The 13,780-nt window shown below is 34.6% G+C and overlaps 1 protein-coding gene across 10 annotated transcripts in view; it reads left to right on the top strand.

Moving 5' to 3' along the window:
* KLC1 (kinesin light chain 1) overlaps positions 1-13,780 on the top strand; it is a 73,417-nt gene that overhangs the window by 40,090 nt on the left and 19,547 nt on the right. For 3 of the 10 annotated variants that reach the window (XM_043982609.1, XM_043982607.1, XM_043982610.1), the window contains exons 12-14: positions 4,226-4,334; positions 6,295-6,456; positions 12,730-12,860. In XM_043982609.1, coding sequence (XP_043838544.1) covers positions 4,226-4,334; positions 6,295-6,456; positions 12,730-12,860 — 402 coding nt within the window. Of the gene's footprint in view, positions 1-4,225; positions 4,335-6,294; positions 6,457-10,527; positions 10,579-11,255; positions 11,872-12,729; positions 12,861-13,780 lie in introns of those variants that run through there. The other 7 variants (XM_043982608.1, XM_043982611.1, XM_043982613.1 and 4 more) reach the window with 6 other exon arrangements.

Raw genomic sequence — 13,780 nt, 5'->3', positions numbered from 1 at the left:
AGTAAGTGTCAAGTGTCTGAGGCCAGATTTGAACTCAGGTCCTCCTGAAACCAGGGCTGGTGCTTTATCCACTGAGCCATCTAGCTACCGCCGGCATTTCTTTATTGGGGATTTCTTTTGACTCTTACAGATATGAATCAACTCAAAGGAAGTCTTTTACTAGGATTAGGGGAAAGAGCAGGTTTGTAGGCAAGTGAGGAAGAAATTTACAATTGGGAGAGATGTCAGTTAAGAGCAGAAAGAGAATGCAAGGGAATGATTAAAGGGGACAGGGTCTCAAAGGAGATGGGATCAAAAGCACCATTGGATGAGTTAGCCTTAGAAAGAACGGCTTCCTCATCTATCAAGACAAGATGCAAAAGAGAATGGGGTAGGTGAAAATGCAGAGAATTTTTGAGGTGTGGAGGACAGGAGATGATAGTTCATGAAGGAAATTTGTAGTTTTTTCACTAAAGTAGGAGTCAAGGTAATTTGTAGAATGAGAGATGAAACTTGGGTGGAGTTATGAGCTTGAGGAGAGAAGAGACTCTTTGAAACAGTTGCTATGGGGGCAGCTAGGTGGCACTGTGGATAAAGCGCCAGCCCTGGATTCAGGAGGACCTGAGTTCAAATGTGGCCTCAAACACTTGACACTAGCTGTGTCAAATCCAGCTCAGACACTTGACACTAGCTGTGTGACCCTGCGCAAGTCATTTAACCCTCATTGCCCTGCAAAAGAAAAGAAACAGTTGCTGTGGGAAATGGAGAGTAAGAGTTGCATAGAAATGGTTGCTCTCTATTAGTAAAGCTCAGTTGAATTTAGATAACCTTTTTCATCAGTTCTCATGGGTTAAATTATTCAATTGACTCTTAAAATGTATAACTAGTTCTAATTTCTCTCCTCAATGTAATTTTCAAATACCTAGCTGTCATGCTGCACATCTCCACATGAATTTTCTCTCACCAATCAAAATTTTCCATATCTAAAATGGAACTATCATTCCTTCAAAATCTACTCCTAATGACCAATTTCTCTTGAGAGAACCTCTCTAAGGTTCAATGCTCAGTCATCCTTGACTCTTTAATTTCCTTCACACTGTATTCAGATGCCGAGTCTTAGTGGTTCTAACTTCTCATCATCTCTTACAGCCTTTCCTTTCTTTCCATGCACACAACCACCATTCTAGTTGAGGCCCTTGTCATCTTTTGACTAGATTATTATCATAGTTTTTTAAACTGCCAAAATAATATTCATGAAATACTGGCCTCACTATTTGAATAATCTTGCCTTTAGCATTAAATACAAACTTCTCAGCTTGACATTTAAAATTCTTATCTGCCTTTCCAGACATTCTTTTATGCCTCTGTCTCATCTGCCTTTCAGCAAAATGGAATTACTTCTCCCATATTCAACACTCCAGCTACCATCACTGCCTTTTACACAATCTGTCCACAGTGCCTGCAGCATATTCCTTTCTCGATTTTGCCTCTCAAAATGCCTACTTTCCTTTTTTTTTTTAATTAAAGTTTTTGTGGGACAATGAGGGTCAAGTGACTTGCCCAAGGTCACACAGCTAGTACATGTCAAGTGTCTGAGGCCAGATTTGATCTCAGGTCTTCCTGAATCCAAGGCCAGTGCTTTATCCACTGCACCACCTAGCTGCCCCCGCCTACTTTCCTTAATGGCTCAACCAGGGTGCTATTTCAGAAAAAAAATTTCCTGGCCCCTAAGTTGTTGCTACTATTCTCTCCTTTAAATTTTCCTTTGTTTGTGTTGTATCTCCTGAAGTAGAATGTAAACTTCTTATGGGCAGAGACTGTTTTGTTTTTGAATACCTTTTTTCATCTGCCTGCCACTTCCATATATTACTTTGCTGCCATCACTCAGCAATCTTTCCTTTGAACTTGGCTATCCACATTTCTCATCCAGTCTAGATCCTGTTGGCAGTATCTACCAGTCTTTAGGTCATTCTCCCTCCTTTCTCAAGAGTTTAATCCTAGTTCATAATCTTCCTGTCTACCCCAATTCTTTCCTTACTGGGATTACTTGAACATACATCTTTATGTCCCTTTGTTTTGTTATGTTTTTGGTTTTGGGTTTTTTTTGCGGGTGTGGGGCAGTGAGGGGTAAGTGACTTGCCCAGGGTCACACAGCTAGTAAGTGTCAAGTGTCTGAGGCTGGATTTGAACTCAGGTCTTCCTGAATACAGGGCCAGTGCTTCATCTACTGTGCCACCTTGCTGCCCCAATGGTAAAAACTGAAATGTTTTTTAATCAAATTGATAACCCCTACTATCCCTTCTCTTCCTGGTTCATTACCCCTCCTAAAACTTAATGCTAAATAAAAGAGTTTATATTTTATTCTTCAGTATCTAGGTGGCACAGTGGATAGAGTGCTGGGCCTGGAGTCAGACTCATTTTCCTGGGTTCATATCTGGCCTTTAGGCACTTACTAGCTATGTGCCCCATGGCAATTCATTTCACCCTGTTTGCCTCAGTTTCCTCATGTGAAATAAGCTGGAGAAGGAAATGACAAACCACTGTAGTATCTTTACAAAAAAACAAAACGCCCTGAATGGGGTAACAGAGAGTCACATACTACTGAAAATGACCAAACAACAACAAAAATATTTTATTCTAGAGCCAGCAGGGAGTCACTATAGTTTTTTGAGTTGCAGAGTGACACAGTCAGATATCATTTAAGGAAAATTACTTTGGCAGGAGTGTAGAAGAATGTAGATGGATACAGTCCTAGTTTTTCTCCTGAGCTCCAGTCCTACAGCTTAACTGTCTATTGTACCTTTCAAACTGCTAGCTCAGTATCTTGTTCAAAACTGAACTCATTACCTTTCCTCCAAACTCACTCTGCTTCTCTTCTGAATTTCCCTATTTCCACCAAGGTTGGGGGACCATCATCCCAATCCTATTGTCATCCATGATTACTCACCCAACATATCCAATCATTTCCAAGTCCTGTAATTTTTTTCCCTTCCACAACATCTCTTGGATGTTCCCTCTTCTTTCTACTCATAAAGCTACTGCCCTGGCTCCATCTCTCATCATTTCTTACATTGTTACTGTAGCTCCTAATTAATCTTTATGTTCATTCTCATTTTGGCCTCATAACCCCATGAGATAAGTAGAAATATAAGTAACATTTTACAGTTGATGAAATATAAACTCAGAGAGATTAAGGGACTTCTCCAGTTACACATCTCTAATGATAGAATTGGGTGTTCTTTTCATTGCATCACCTGCCCTTGATTTCTCAGTCATGCTTTTATTTTGTGGTTAATGGTGGAACATGGAGTAAGTTACTTTTTGTTCTAAAAACCTATTGATTGTTTTATTGGGGGAAAAAGAATTATAGATCTTGGAAATTTTCCAGCTTCCTTACCTGTTCTTCTTTAGTTTCTTTTAAAATTCAGTTCGAGTCATTTTCCACATAAGGCCTTTCCCAGTGCTCCTAAAACCCTGCTCCCTGTTTCCCCTAGCTGCTAATGGCTTACCTCTCAAATGACCTGGTATTTATGTCACACATGCACATGTGCATACACATACCCACAATGTGAAACATATATAACATGTACATATGTGTATATGCATGTATATGTTAATGCATGTTGTCTTTCTTGACGTAAACCTGAATGCAAAGGCTATTTAATTTTTATCTTTGTATCCCTTGTGCCTTGTATATTCCTGGCACATAGTAGGCATTTAATAAATGTTTCCTATGTGATGGCCTGTTATGCATGTTCTAAATGTATGTTTACTGAATTGATTTGACTTTTATGATTTTGCATATAATTCAGTCCAAGAAGCATTTTATGTTCAAAGCACTGTGTAAAAGTGTTTGCATTCATTAATTTTATAGTCTTAGTATGAGAGATCAGAAATTGAGTACAGCTCAAGAAATGATTCTGATTGTTTTGCCAGTCATGAATTAGTTATGTTACATTGCTGAGAAAAATCTTAAGAAAATTTAAAAATATATTTTATAATTTATTAAATATACCATTAAGTATGAAGGTTATGCCCCATAACTTAGATGACTAATAGGCTTGAATTTCTAGAGGAAGAAGAAATTTCCAAAGAACTTTATAAATATTAAAATAATCCTGGAATAGAATTTTATTGCTTTCCAAGTTAAATTATATGTACCTATTTATCTATGGGAGTAGTAATCTTATACTTTTGTTTTCTACTGTATTAATTATAAATATGTATAACACTTCATTTTCTACAGTCCAACTGTGACAACCACTTTAAAGAATCTTGGAGCACTTTATAGACGTCAAGGCAAGTTTGAAGCTGCTGAAACATTAGAGGAAGCAGCCATGAGGTCTCGAAAACAGGTAAGTTTTAAATCCCTCTTGGTTTTAGTTGTTATATTTATCAGAACTTTAATTTAGGTGGGTCAGTGGATAGAGCACTGGGGGTGGAGCCAGGAAGATCAGAATTCAAATCCAGTCTCAGACTAGCCAGGCAGATCACTTAATCTTTGTCTACCAAAGTTTCTTTTTGGTAAAATTGGGATAATAATAACACCTACCTTACAGGGTCATTGTCAGGATCAAATGTGAAATAATATTTGCAAAGTGCTTGGCAGACCTAAATTTTAATAATAATTACAACAATGCATTATTATTCTATTTTCTTCTGAAAGTTCTATTTAGAAAAAATTATAAAAGGCAAATGTTAAATATTTGATTATCATTTTAGTTTTTATAATTAAATCATAGCATCATAGAACACTAGCACCCAAAAGGAATTTAGGGATCATTTGGTTCAGTGCCGTCATGATACAAATGAAGAAACCGACACCTATAGAGATAGAGTGACTTTGCTGAGGCTGTTGTGCCACCAGTGCTTTTTCCCCTGTAGCATGTGTTCTTTGAATGTTACATTGTCTCTGTTTAAGTTGGAAAATTTGTGACTCAACACTGACTTTGTTATTTTTTTTTTAATCCTCATTTAATATTGAGGCTCATTTCTGGATATTTTTTTGGCATTCAGTTTTCTTTCAAACGTACTTCTCATGGGAGGAAGAAAGTTATTTATGGAATTGTATATGATGAGAAATTTAGTGAATCCTGATTTTTCTTTTTTTTCTATTAATTGCCAAAGTTTGCCAGAATTTTCAGATTCCTTATAGAGAGATCTATAGAGTGATCTGAGATAAAACTGCCTATAAGCAAGTGGGATGATTTATGCTACAGATAATATGAGAAGTAGAAATGGTGCATTTGATTTGTGCTCTATGCCTATGCCACTGTGTCATTTTAAACTTTATCTGTTCCCTTTATCAAATGGGAAGGTTGAATTGTGTGTCCTTTCTACTTCTAATATTCAGTGATATGATCCCATAATTTATGAATTGTTCTCTGATTATGAGTAACATCAGTCACTAAATCTAGCCTTCAATAAGCCTTTGTTATTAAATGCCAGCATATTTTAACAACCATTTCTGTGTGAGATAAATCACCAAAGGTATAGATAGAGTCATATATTTTTTTTACTGAAATATTTTGATTACCTCTGACTCCTAATATTTTCTTTTCCCTTTAGTACAATATCTAGGGAAATAAGTAATCATCATGTGTTTTATCCTTTGTAATAAAAAAAAAAGTGAGTTGTATTGAAGTAGACAAATGTCTTTGTAAGCTCCTTTGAGTTAAATTCCATTTTAAACCTACAACAGTACCAGACAGGTACTAGCTAATAACTAAAATTCCATAAAACAATTATCACATGTAAATTGAAAATTATTTAGCATAATAAATTGCTTATGAAAATTTAAAAAATATGAAGTTCCTATCAACTGAAATGTAGATTCTCATTTTAGCTTTATTTTACTGATATAGTTTCTTCTGGGAGAATTAATTATATTTTAATATAAATTGAGGTAGCTAGGCATAAGTGGTACACAAATGATAAAATTGATAGATGACATTTCTACAGCCCTCAGTAGTTAAAAAGAATTCATATTCATTCTCAGTTGAGCCTCATAACTGTGAGGTAAGTAGAAGTACAAGTAATTTTCTATAGATAATGAAATAGAGGTTCAAAGAGGGTCATGTCCCTGGAAACAGGACAAGTATCCTAATCTAGGTCACATGTTCATTTCATTATACCACCTGCCCTTGGTTTTTCAGTCATGCTTTAATGTGGGGTTAATGGTGGAAAGCTGAGTAACTTTTCGTGTAAAATATATTGTTGTGTTTTTTTCCCAATAGAAGTTTTAGATCTTGGAAGTTTTCCAATACAATTTTAGTGCTGAAATGTAAATCCCTTTTCCCCTTGCCTGGCTCATAGGGTCTTGACAATGTTCACAAACAGAGAGTAGCTGAAGTGCTAAATGACCCTGAAAGCATAGAAAAAAGAAGAAGCCGAGAAAGTCTCAATGTTGATGTGGTAAAGTACGAGAGTGGTCCTGATGGAGGGGAGGAAGTGAGTATGAGCGTAGAATGGAATGGGGTAAGTACAGTACACAGTTTACAAGTATAATGTAGGCAGTTAACTGCTATAACAAAATCTGCTTTCTTTATAGCCCTCTTTTCATTAGCATTTTTTCAGTAGTTTTTCTAGCTCATTTATTTTGGACTTTGTCATTGTTAAAATCAAGTGAGAATTAAGAAAACATAAGATCCTGCCTTTTGCTAATTAACTTTTGTTATTATTTCAATTTGTTATTCATTTAAACCAGTTTGAAATTATATTTTTGTTTTTAGGAATTGAAAGCTTGGGCTTAACTATGAGCATTTAAAATGCTGATTGAGTGTCCTGGTTATTTAGAACATAATCCATAAAGTGTAGGTTCATTTTAGTATTAGGAGTAGTATGATACTTGGCTAATTTGCTTCTGTTTACTCATTTTTATCACTAACTTCAGTGTTTTTATTTCACTTCTTAGACTGCTATAGATTTTGCTCAGTTGAATCACTTTAAAGAAAAATCAATTTATAAATTAAAATTGTATAAATGACTACTTTTTCTTTTTACATGTTCTCAATATAAAAATATTGTTCATCTGTCTATTCGAGAGAGGAAGATATCCAGAATAGTGCATTTATATCTTTTAGTTTTATTCACATTAACTCATTTAATCCATATGCTAGTTCCTATAAGAAAAAAGTGTTGTGATGCCATTTTAATCCTCTTGATAAAGTTAATTTTATTTCTAAAAACTCAGACTTGAATATCAGAGATGAATTTTAGATACTAAATATGAAGAAATTATTGCCATATTTGGAACCCTTTATCTGTGAAAAGCATTATATTACTTGAAATTCATTTTACCCTTTTACATCATAGGTCTGTATTCTAAAAGAAGCCAAATGTGGCTTTTCATATGCTTCTTATCTATTCAGTGTTTATGATTAGAGCAATTTCAAGTTATATATTTTTGGTTTTGAGTTTTATTTGCACCAGGTAGTTTTTCATTTGCAGGATTTGCTAGAATGTATCCAGTTGTTTTCTTGAAGAAAAACTTAACAATAAAAGGGTGCAGTTTTTTTTTTTTTGGTGGGTTTTTTTTTTTGGTGTTTTTTTGGTGAGGCAATTGGGGTTAAGTGACTTGCCTAGAGTCACATAGCTAGTAAATGTTGAGTGTCTGAGGCCGAATTTGAACTCAGGTCTTCCTGACTCTAGGGCCAGCGCTCTATCCACTGTGCTACCTAGCTGCCCCAGGGGTGCAGTTTAATTAACTGCAGCTCTGTAAAGAAGTTTTTGCCATATCAGTTTAGTGATGGGTTCTCATCTAACCATTTTTTCTTTTGATTTAGCATGTTAGCTTATTTACTACATGAATTTATTTATCAGGATCTTCTACATCTATGGCAGTTTGATAGAAATTATTCTAAAGGACATTTTCATAAAATCAATCATGCTGCAAAAATTGCAGGGTGAATCTTCTCATCATTGAATTTAGCTGGCATTTCCTTGGCATTGGTTTTCTCAGTGCCAAGACAATCAATCAGCATCCATTTTGATCCTTTCACATCTGTTATATAGTTGCTCCCTCCCCCAAAATTTGAGTTTGTCCACTTGATATTGGAACTGTGTACTGTACTCTTCCCTATAATATGCTTTTATTTGCATGCTTTTATGTGCTAGGAGTAAATAAAATTCTTTTTACTTATTAAAAGTGTGTAGATTTTGATATTCTTAATAGATGTTCTTGGAGAATTCTTGAAACGGTATTTCTAGGTCAATACATTTGCCTGAAAATGAACTGATAAAGTCATTGGTAACTTTAAGACTAGAAATTACTTAGGAAAGTTGTTTTCATTTTTTTGTCAATAGTTATCATCATTGTTTTGCCTCATTATGGGATCTTTCCTCTCTGGAGGAGTTGGCTACAACACCTTGCCTTCCTTGTTAGTTGGGATTTCAGGCTGGAATTATACATAATATTCTTATAATTTTCAAATGACTAAAGAGTGGTTATCTTCTTAAATGGATTCCTATTTTCTTCCTATTCCTTCTCATGCTTTTTCATTCTATAACTTAGGACCCAACATTTGGGTGTTATTTTGTCCTCCCCGCAAACTCCTTTTACCAGAAACTAACACGATGTTTTTCTTTTCAGAGGCAATAGTCTTGACCCCTTAATCTCTTAAGTGGACCAACAGCTTTGATAAAAAGCATTCTTAGCCGCAGTAAATACCATCTTGTTACTTTAAGATTTCATGATATAAACTTGTTGTTATCCACTTGGTCAGTCTTATTTTGGCAACATGACTCCTCTACCAATAAAGGTGATGAGTGATGGGATGTGAGACCAGAGGGAAAAGATCTATGGTAGGAAATAATGGGATATTTTAAGTTTCAATAATGTATACAAATTTTTGAGCCGACATACTCTATTATACAGACAGAATGCAAACAAATGGCTTGTGTATGGTCAAAGAATGGAAATCACAACATAAAATTAATTATGCATGTGAATACTTTGATTTCACCTACTTACATAGAGATGAATTATATACTCTTCAAAAATATGAAAAGAAATATCATTGAGCAAATTCTGAGATTTAAACCCAAAGTTTTAACACTGTAATAATAGTTCCTTTGTTTAAGAAGGTACATATCTCATTCTGTGAGATTTATAAATTTAAAGTAAATCTCATTATTGAGTTGAATGACTTTTAATCTTGAGAATATAATTGCTTATTTAAAATGTAGCTTGGTTGAAAAAAGTCCTGAAAGGCAATCACTTAAAAGACAAGCTTATTTTGCTTTTTCAGTTTTTCATGTTTCTGAACCTCTCAGAGCAGTATGTAAATATTCTTGATTAGAGTTACTTTTAAACTCTTGAGTGTATAGTTGGACTTTCTTGAAAGAGTGGTCTTGTGTTTCACATAAATATGTACATGTATATCACAGACCATTTATGCATATTAGTAATGTGGGGCAGTCCTTTTGGATGGTTTATAAATAAAATTGAATGATTATGTTTAAAGCTTATTCTTCCAGACTTGCCTTACCATGAATGTTAGATAAATAATTACAGTTGAACATGCTGAATTCTATTTAAAATATTCTACATAAGCTCAAAGTGTTATCTTTCATTTAGTTATCAGAACTGGAAGTTAAGCACCCACAATTTCTTATTTACATTTCCTTTTGTAATTATGTCCAGGGAGGGGGTGGGGTTGGGGCAGAGGCAGAAAACCTAAAAATGAAATTTAGTACAATATATCCTAATACCCAATGTTATCTGGGGTTTGTTTCTGACTAACATATTCTGGTTAATAGATTTCCCTTGTTTTAGTAATTTTCTAGACAGATGAAAGGCAACATTTCTAGAGTTTTTATTTAGAATTCAAGGTATTTGGTCATAATTATTTATCTAGTGTTCACTGACAATCACCTACTTAGCATCAAACACTTGGAATGTAACTTTGTATATCTAACATTTTGATATAGGTTGTATACACACACATGTTTGAGTCATAATATTAGTTTACATTCCTGTAGTGTTTTCAGTTTGTAAAGTACCTTCTGAAGGCTCTTCAGGACATCAGTTATAATTATGTTATAAATAAAGTGCCAATAAATAGACATTTCCAGGCAATGAAATGCTAGATGCATTGACTGTATCATAGGTCCCTAACCAGTAGTCTTAGATGTAAAATCCCAGATATAAGCAAGTACAACTTCACTAAAGGGTAGGGATTTGTTAGTTTATGCGAAAATGACAGAGTAGTAGTAGTACAAGGACACTTCAACCAAGACTACTGAGAGCCTTTCAGGTTAGCACTCTTTAAACACTAAGTTCTTTTCTCCCAAATGGAGTGCTTTTTCAGAAGAGGAGAATGCTGTTCACATATGCTGTTGAACATCTAGTTCTGAAACGTTAGAAATAGGACTACTTCAAGGTTCAGCTCTTTTAAAAAGGTGACTGAATTAGAATATTGTTTATGTAATACTTTAAAATTAAAGTAGAACCCTTTTCCTGACAAACAGCAAGAGCTTTACTTTTGTTTCTTGTCCTTCCAACATCCTTGGGGAGTTGGTAACAAGTTTTATTTTTCCATTTTAAAGATGAGGAAAATGAAGCTCGGGCTGGTTAAATGACTTGCTCAACGTTCCATGGTGAGTCAGAGCTAGCAAATGAATTCAGGTCTCTTGATTGTGTCTAGGGCTTTTTGCACTAGACTGTCTTGCTTCCATTATAGAGACCAATGACACATTTCTTCCTTTGGAAATTCTAATTTCATAGTGCATTATATTTTATCAGTTGTATATTCATCTTTTAAAATGCGCCATAGAAATTTCAATCAGTGGAACTTTGTTTCCTAGAGATGTCATTTTGCCTGTTAGTTTCTTAAAGAATATAACCATTTTATCCCTTGTTGTAATGAATAGGCTAAGAAATTATTTCTGACAAAAGTTAAAACTTAAATGAATGCACCTTTTGTATTTTTAGATTTTTAATTTTTAGATCATAGCATTTTTTTCATTGCCAACTGACTCTTAAGTATGATTATTTGCAGAATTTTATTTTTAGAAAATTTTCTAACATACACTAAAATGTTTTACTTTTATTTTGATGTTAGGAGTTAACTAATTAAAACTATAAACAATAGCATGCCTATTTAATATTAAGACATCCATAATAGGTGAAAGTAATTCCAAATACCTTTTTAAGAATTAAAGATTTTTATGACCTAGAAATACTGTAAACAAAGCTATTTTAAGTAGAAAACTATTGACAATAAAATTTTTAAACAGTTTCATTCAGATTTTCTTTCTTCATTTCTGTCTAACAGGCCTAGATGCCTTTTGTGATTCTTATACTGTCTCCTGCATGACGGGCGTGCTCCATCGTCAAGCTTTAACTTCTCTCTCCAGTACTGACTGCTGTGCTTTTAGCAAACCTCTATGATTCTTGTCAGAGCTACACTTCTGTGTATACTGGCCCTTCCTTTCAGTGCTGTTGTTCTCTTTGGAGGTTTATTTCTGTACATGTGTAGCTTTGCCAGATAGGTATTTAGTACTACAAAATGTGTTAATAAAACCATTTACCGTGTAACATGAGTTAAAAAAAAAAGTAAGAACGACTAGCTGTTCACTATGAAAAAAAGGTAGTTAAAAGTATCACACAAAGTATTATTCAAATGGCATGATGGTGACCTTTTGAGAATTACTAAACTGTAAAAGTAAGGCATGTGCTCCAAGTGCTTTAAATTGTATTTAGAGACTTATAACTTGGTTAACATCAATATGGAACTCTGGATGTCTTCACTTATGATTATTCTAAAGTAGCATTGCTGTTTAGTCTTTGTGTGAAATTTTGGCAAATATGCTTTTCTCTACTAATCTTTAAGTGTTCAGTGATTTGTGTATCTTTGTCTTTCTAACTTCTAATAAACTCACTCCAACTGACCCGCGTCTTGGTGTCTGTCTGCTTCGTAGTACTCTTTCTTCCTTTCATGCAAAACTCTGGCTTCTAGAAGTAGCAGATAGTTACTGCTAAAACTTACTAAATGATTGATTTTGTGAATAAAAATCAAGTCTTTGCTATGTGGTTTTGGTTTCCATACCCAAAAGGTAGAAAGAAGATAGTGCGAGTTTAATTATGCAAAAATGACTAAATCATGATTAGATTTGATCTTTCCATGTTATATGTGAAAGCGAATTTACTGTTCGTATCCACAATGAGTTTTTTGGGGGAAAACAGCATTCATAATCTATATTTAACAAAATCATTCTATAAGGTTCACTAAATGATTATTGCACATGAGATGAGTATTTTATTTGGATGAAGGTATTAAAAGTAATTTAATTATACCAGGCCTAAATGTCTTAAGTGTTACATCATTTGCTGGACCTAGTTGACTACATTTTAATTAAAGTGGAATTTTGTTTTGATGGTATTCCTAGAAGCTTCCTTATTTCTTTTATAATTTGTATGTATTGTCCTTTCTGTCTCAATACAGAAATGTCCTTAATTTTTCTCTTTAGGTGTCATTATTTTGGTGTGAATGAGCTTTTTTATGTTATAGTGTTTTCTGGATCAAGGATTACCATTACTCACTAAAATAGTTAGATTTGTCAGGTGTTAAAAGTCTATTTGCAAATGAAGTAAATCATTTAGAAAACTGATAGGAAATAGTGACTATTACCAGCAACAACTGAGAACAACTTAATAGTGGAATGAAATCTTTTCATTCAGCTTTAGCTGTGGGAGGCTTGGAAGGGTGGAACCCTTGGCAGCTTCACATTTGTTCACATCTTTTTCAGGATGGCACTGGATCTTTAAAGCGCAGTGGTTCCTTTAGCAAACTTCGGGCTTCAATTAGACGAAGCAGTGAGAAGCTGGTTAGAAAGCTGAAGGGAGGAAGTTCACGAGACAGTGAACCAAAGAATCCTGGGTAATTATATTTTCCTAGCTATGCTGATACTTGCCCCCCTTTTATCCATCTTGTAAACAGTGGCCAAGGTCATTTTTCTTGGTAGCTACAAACTTCCTCACACACAATCGTCTGGAAAACATTTTAATATGTGTTTATTAATTGAAAGATTTGGTAGTTTTAACATCACATATCCCTCTGAAGATTGAGAACTATTATTAAATTGATATCCTACTTTATTTATTTATTTAGTTAGTTTTTGGTGAGGCAATTGGGGTTAAGTGACTTGCCCAGGGTCACACAGCTAGTAAGTGTCAAGTGTCTGAGGCTGGATTTGAACTCAGGTCCTCCTGACTCCAGGGCCAGTGCTCTATCCACTGTACCACCTAGCTGCCCCAGTATCCTACTTTAAAAAGTGCCCATTTAGATGGCTAGAGAGAACAGGTCTTTGGAAGGATGTTATAGAAAAATAATTTTGGGCAAGTTAAACATTTAATATCGATGCCCTTTAGCTTTAAGCAGTGAAATGTCAGTTTAATATTAGGATACTTAAACTATTAAGTTACTTTAAACTACCTTTTTAATCATTAGCATAATTTTGATACTATATCTTCCCATATAGTGATTTAATTAAAGCTATTATGTAGCTAACTACTGTCACATAGCAGATAATTGAGCTTCCACTTTAAAAAGCTATAGCACACACCAAATGGATTCAGAAAGGAAGAGGTGGTGGTGGTAGAGAGGGTTTAAGTTTTGTTTTGTTTTTTGGGTTTTTTTTTTGCAGGGCAATGAGGGTTAAGTGACTTGCCCAGGGTCACACAGCTAGTAAGTATCAAGTGTCTGAGGCCAGTTTTGAACTCAGGTCCTCCTGAATCCAGGGCTGGTGCTTTATCCACTGTGCCACCTAGCTGCCCTGGCCTTAAGTTTTTTTTTTTTCC

The sequence above is a fragment of the Dromiciops gliroides genome, chromosome 2 (genome assembly GCF_019393635.1).
Source record: "Dromiciops gliroides isolate mDroGli1 chromosome 2, mDroGli1.pri, whole genome shotgun sequence".
In the NCBI taxonomy this organism is placed as follows: domain Eukaryota; kingdom Metazoa; phylum Chordata; class Mammalia; order Microbiotheria; family Microbiotheriidae; genus Dromiciops; species Dromiciops gliroides.
Note: the sequence above shows the minus strand (reverse complement) of the source record. Positions and strands in the feature narration are given on the sequence as shown.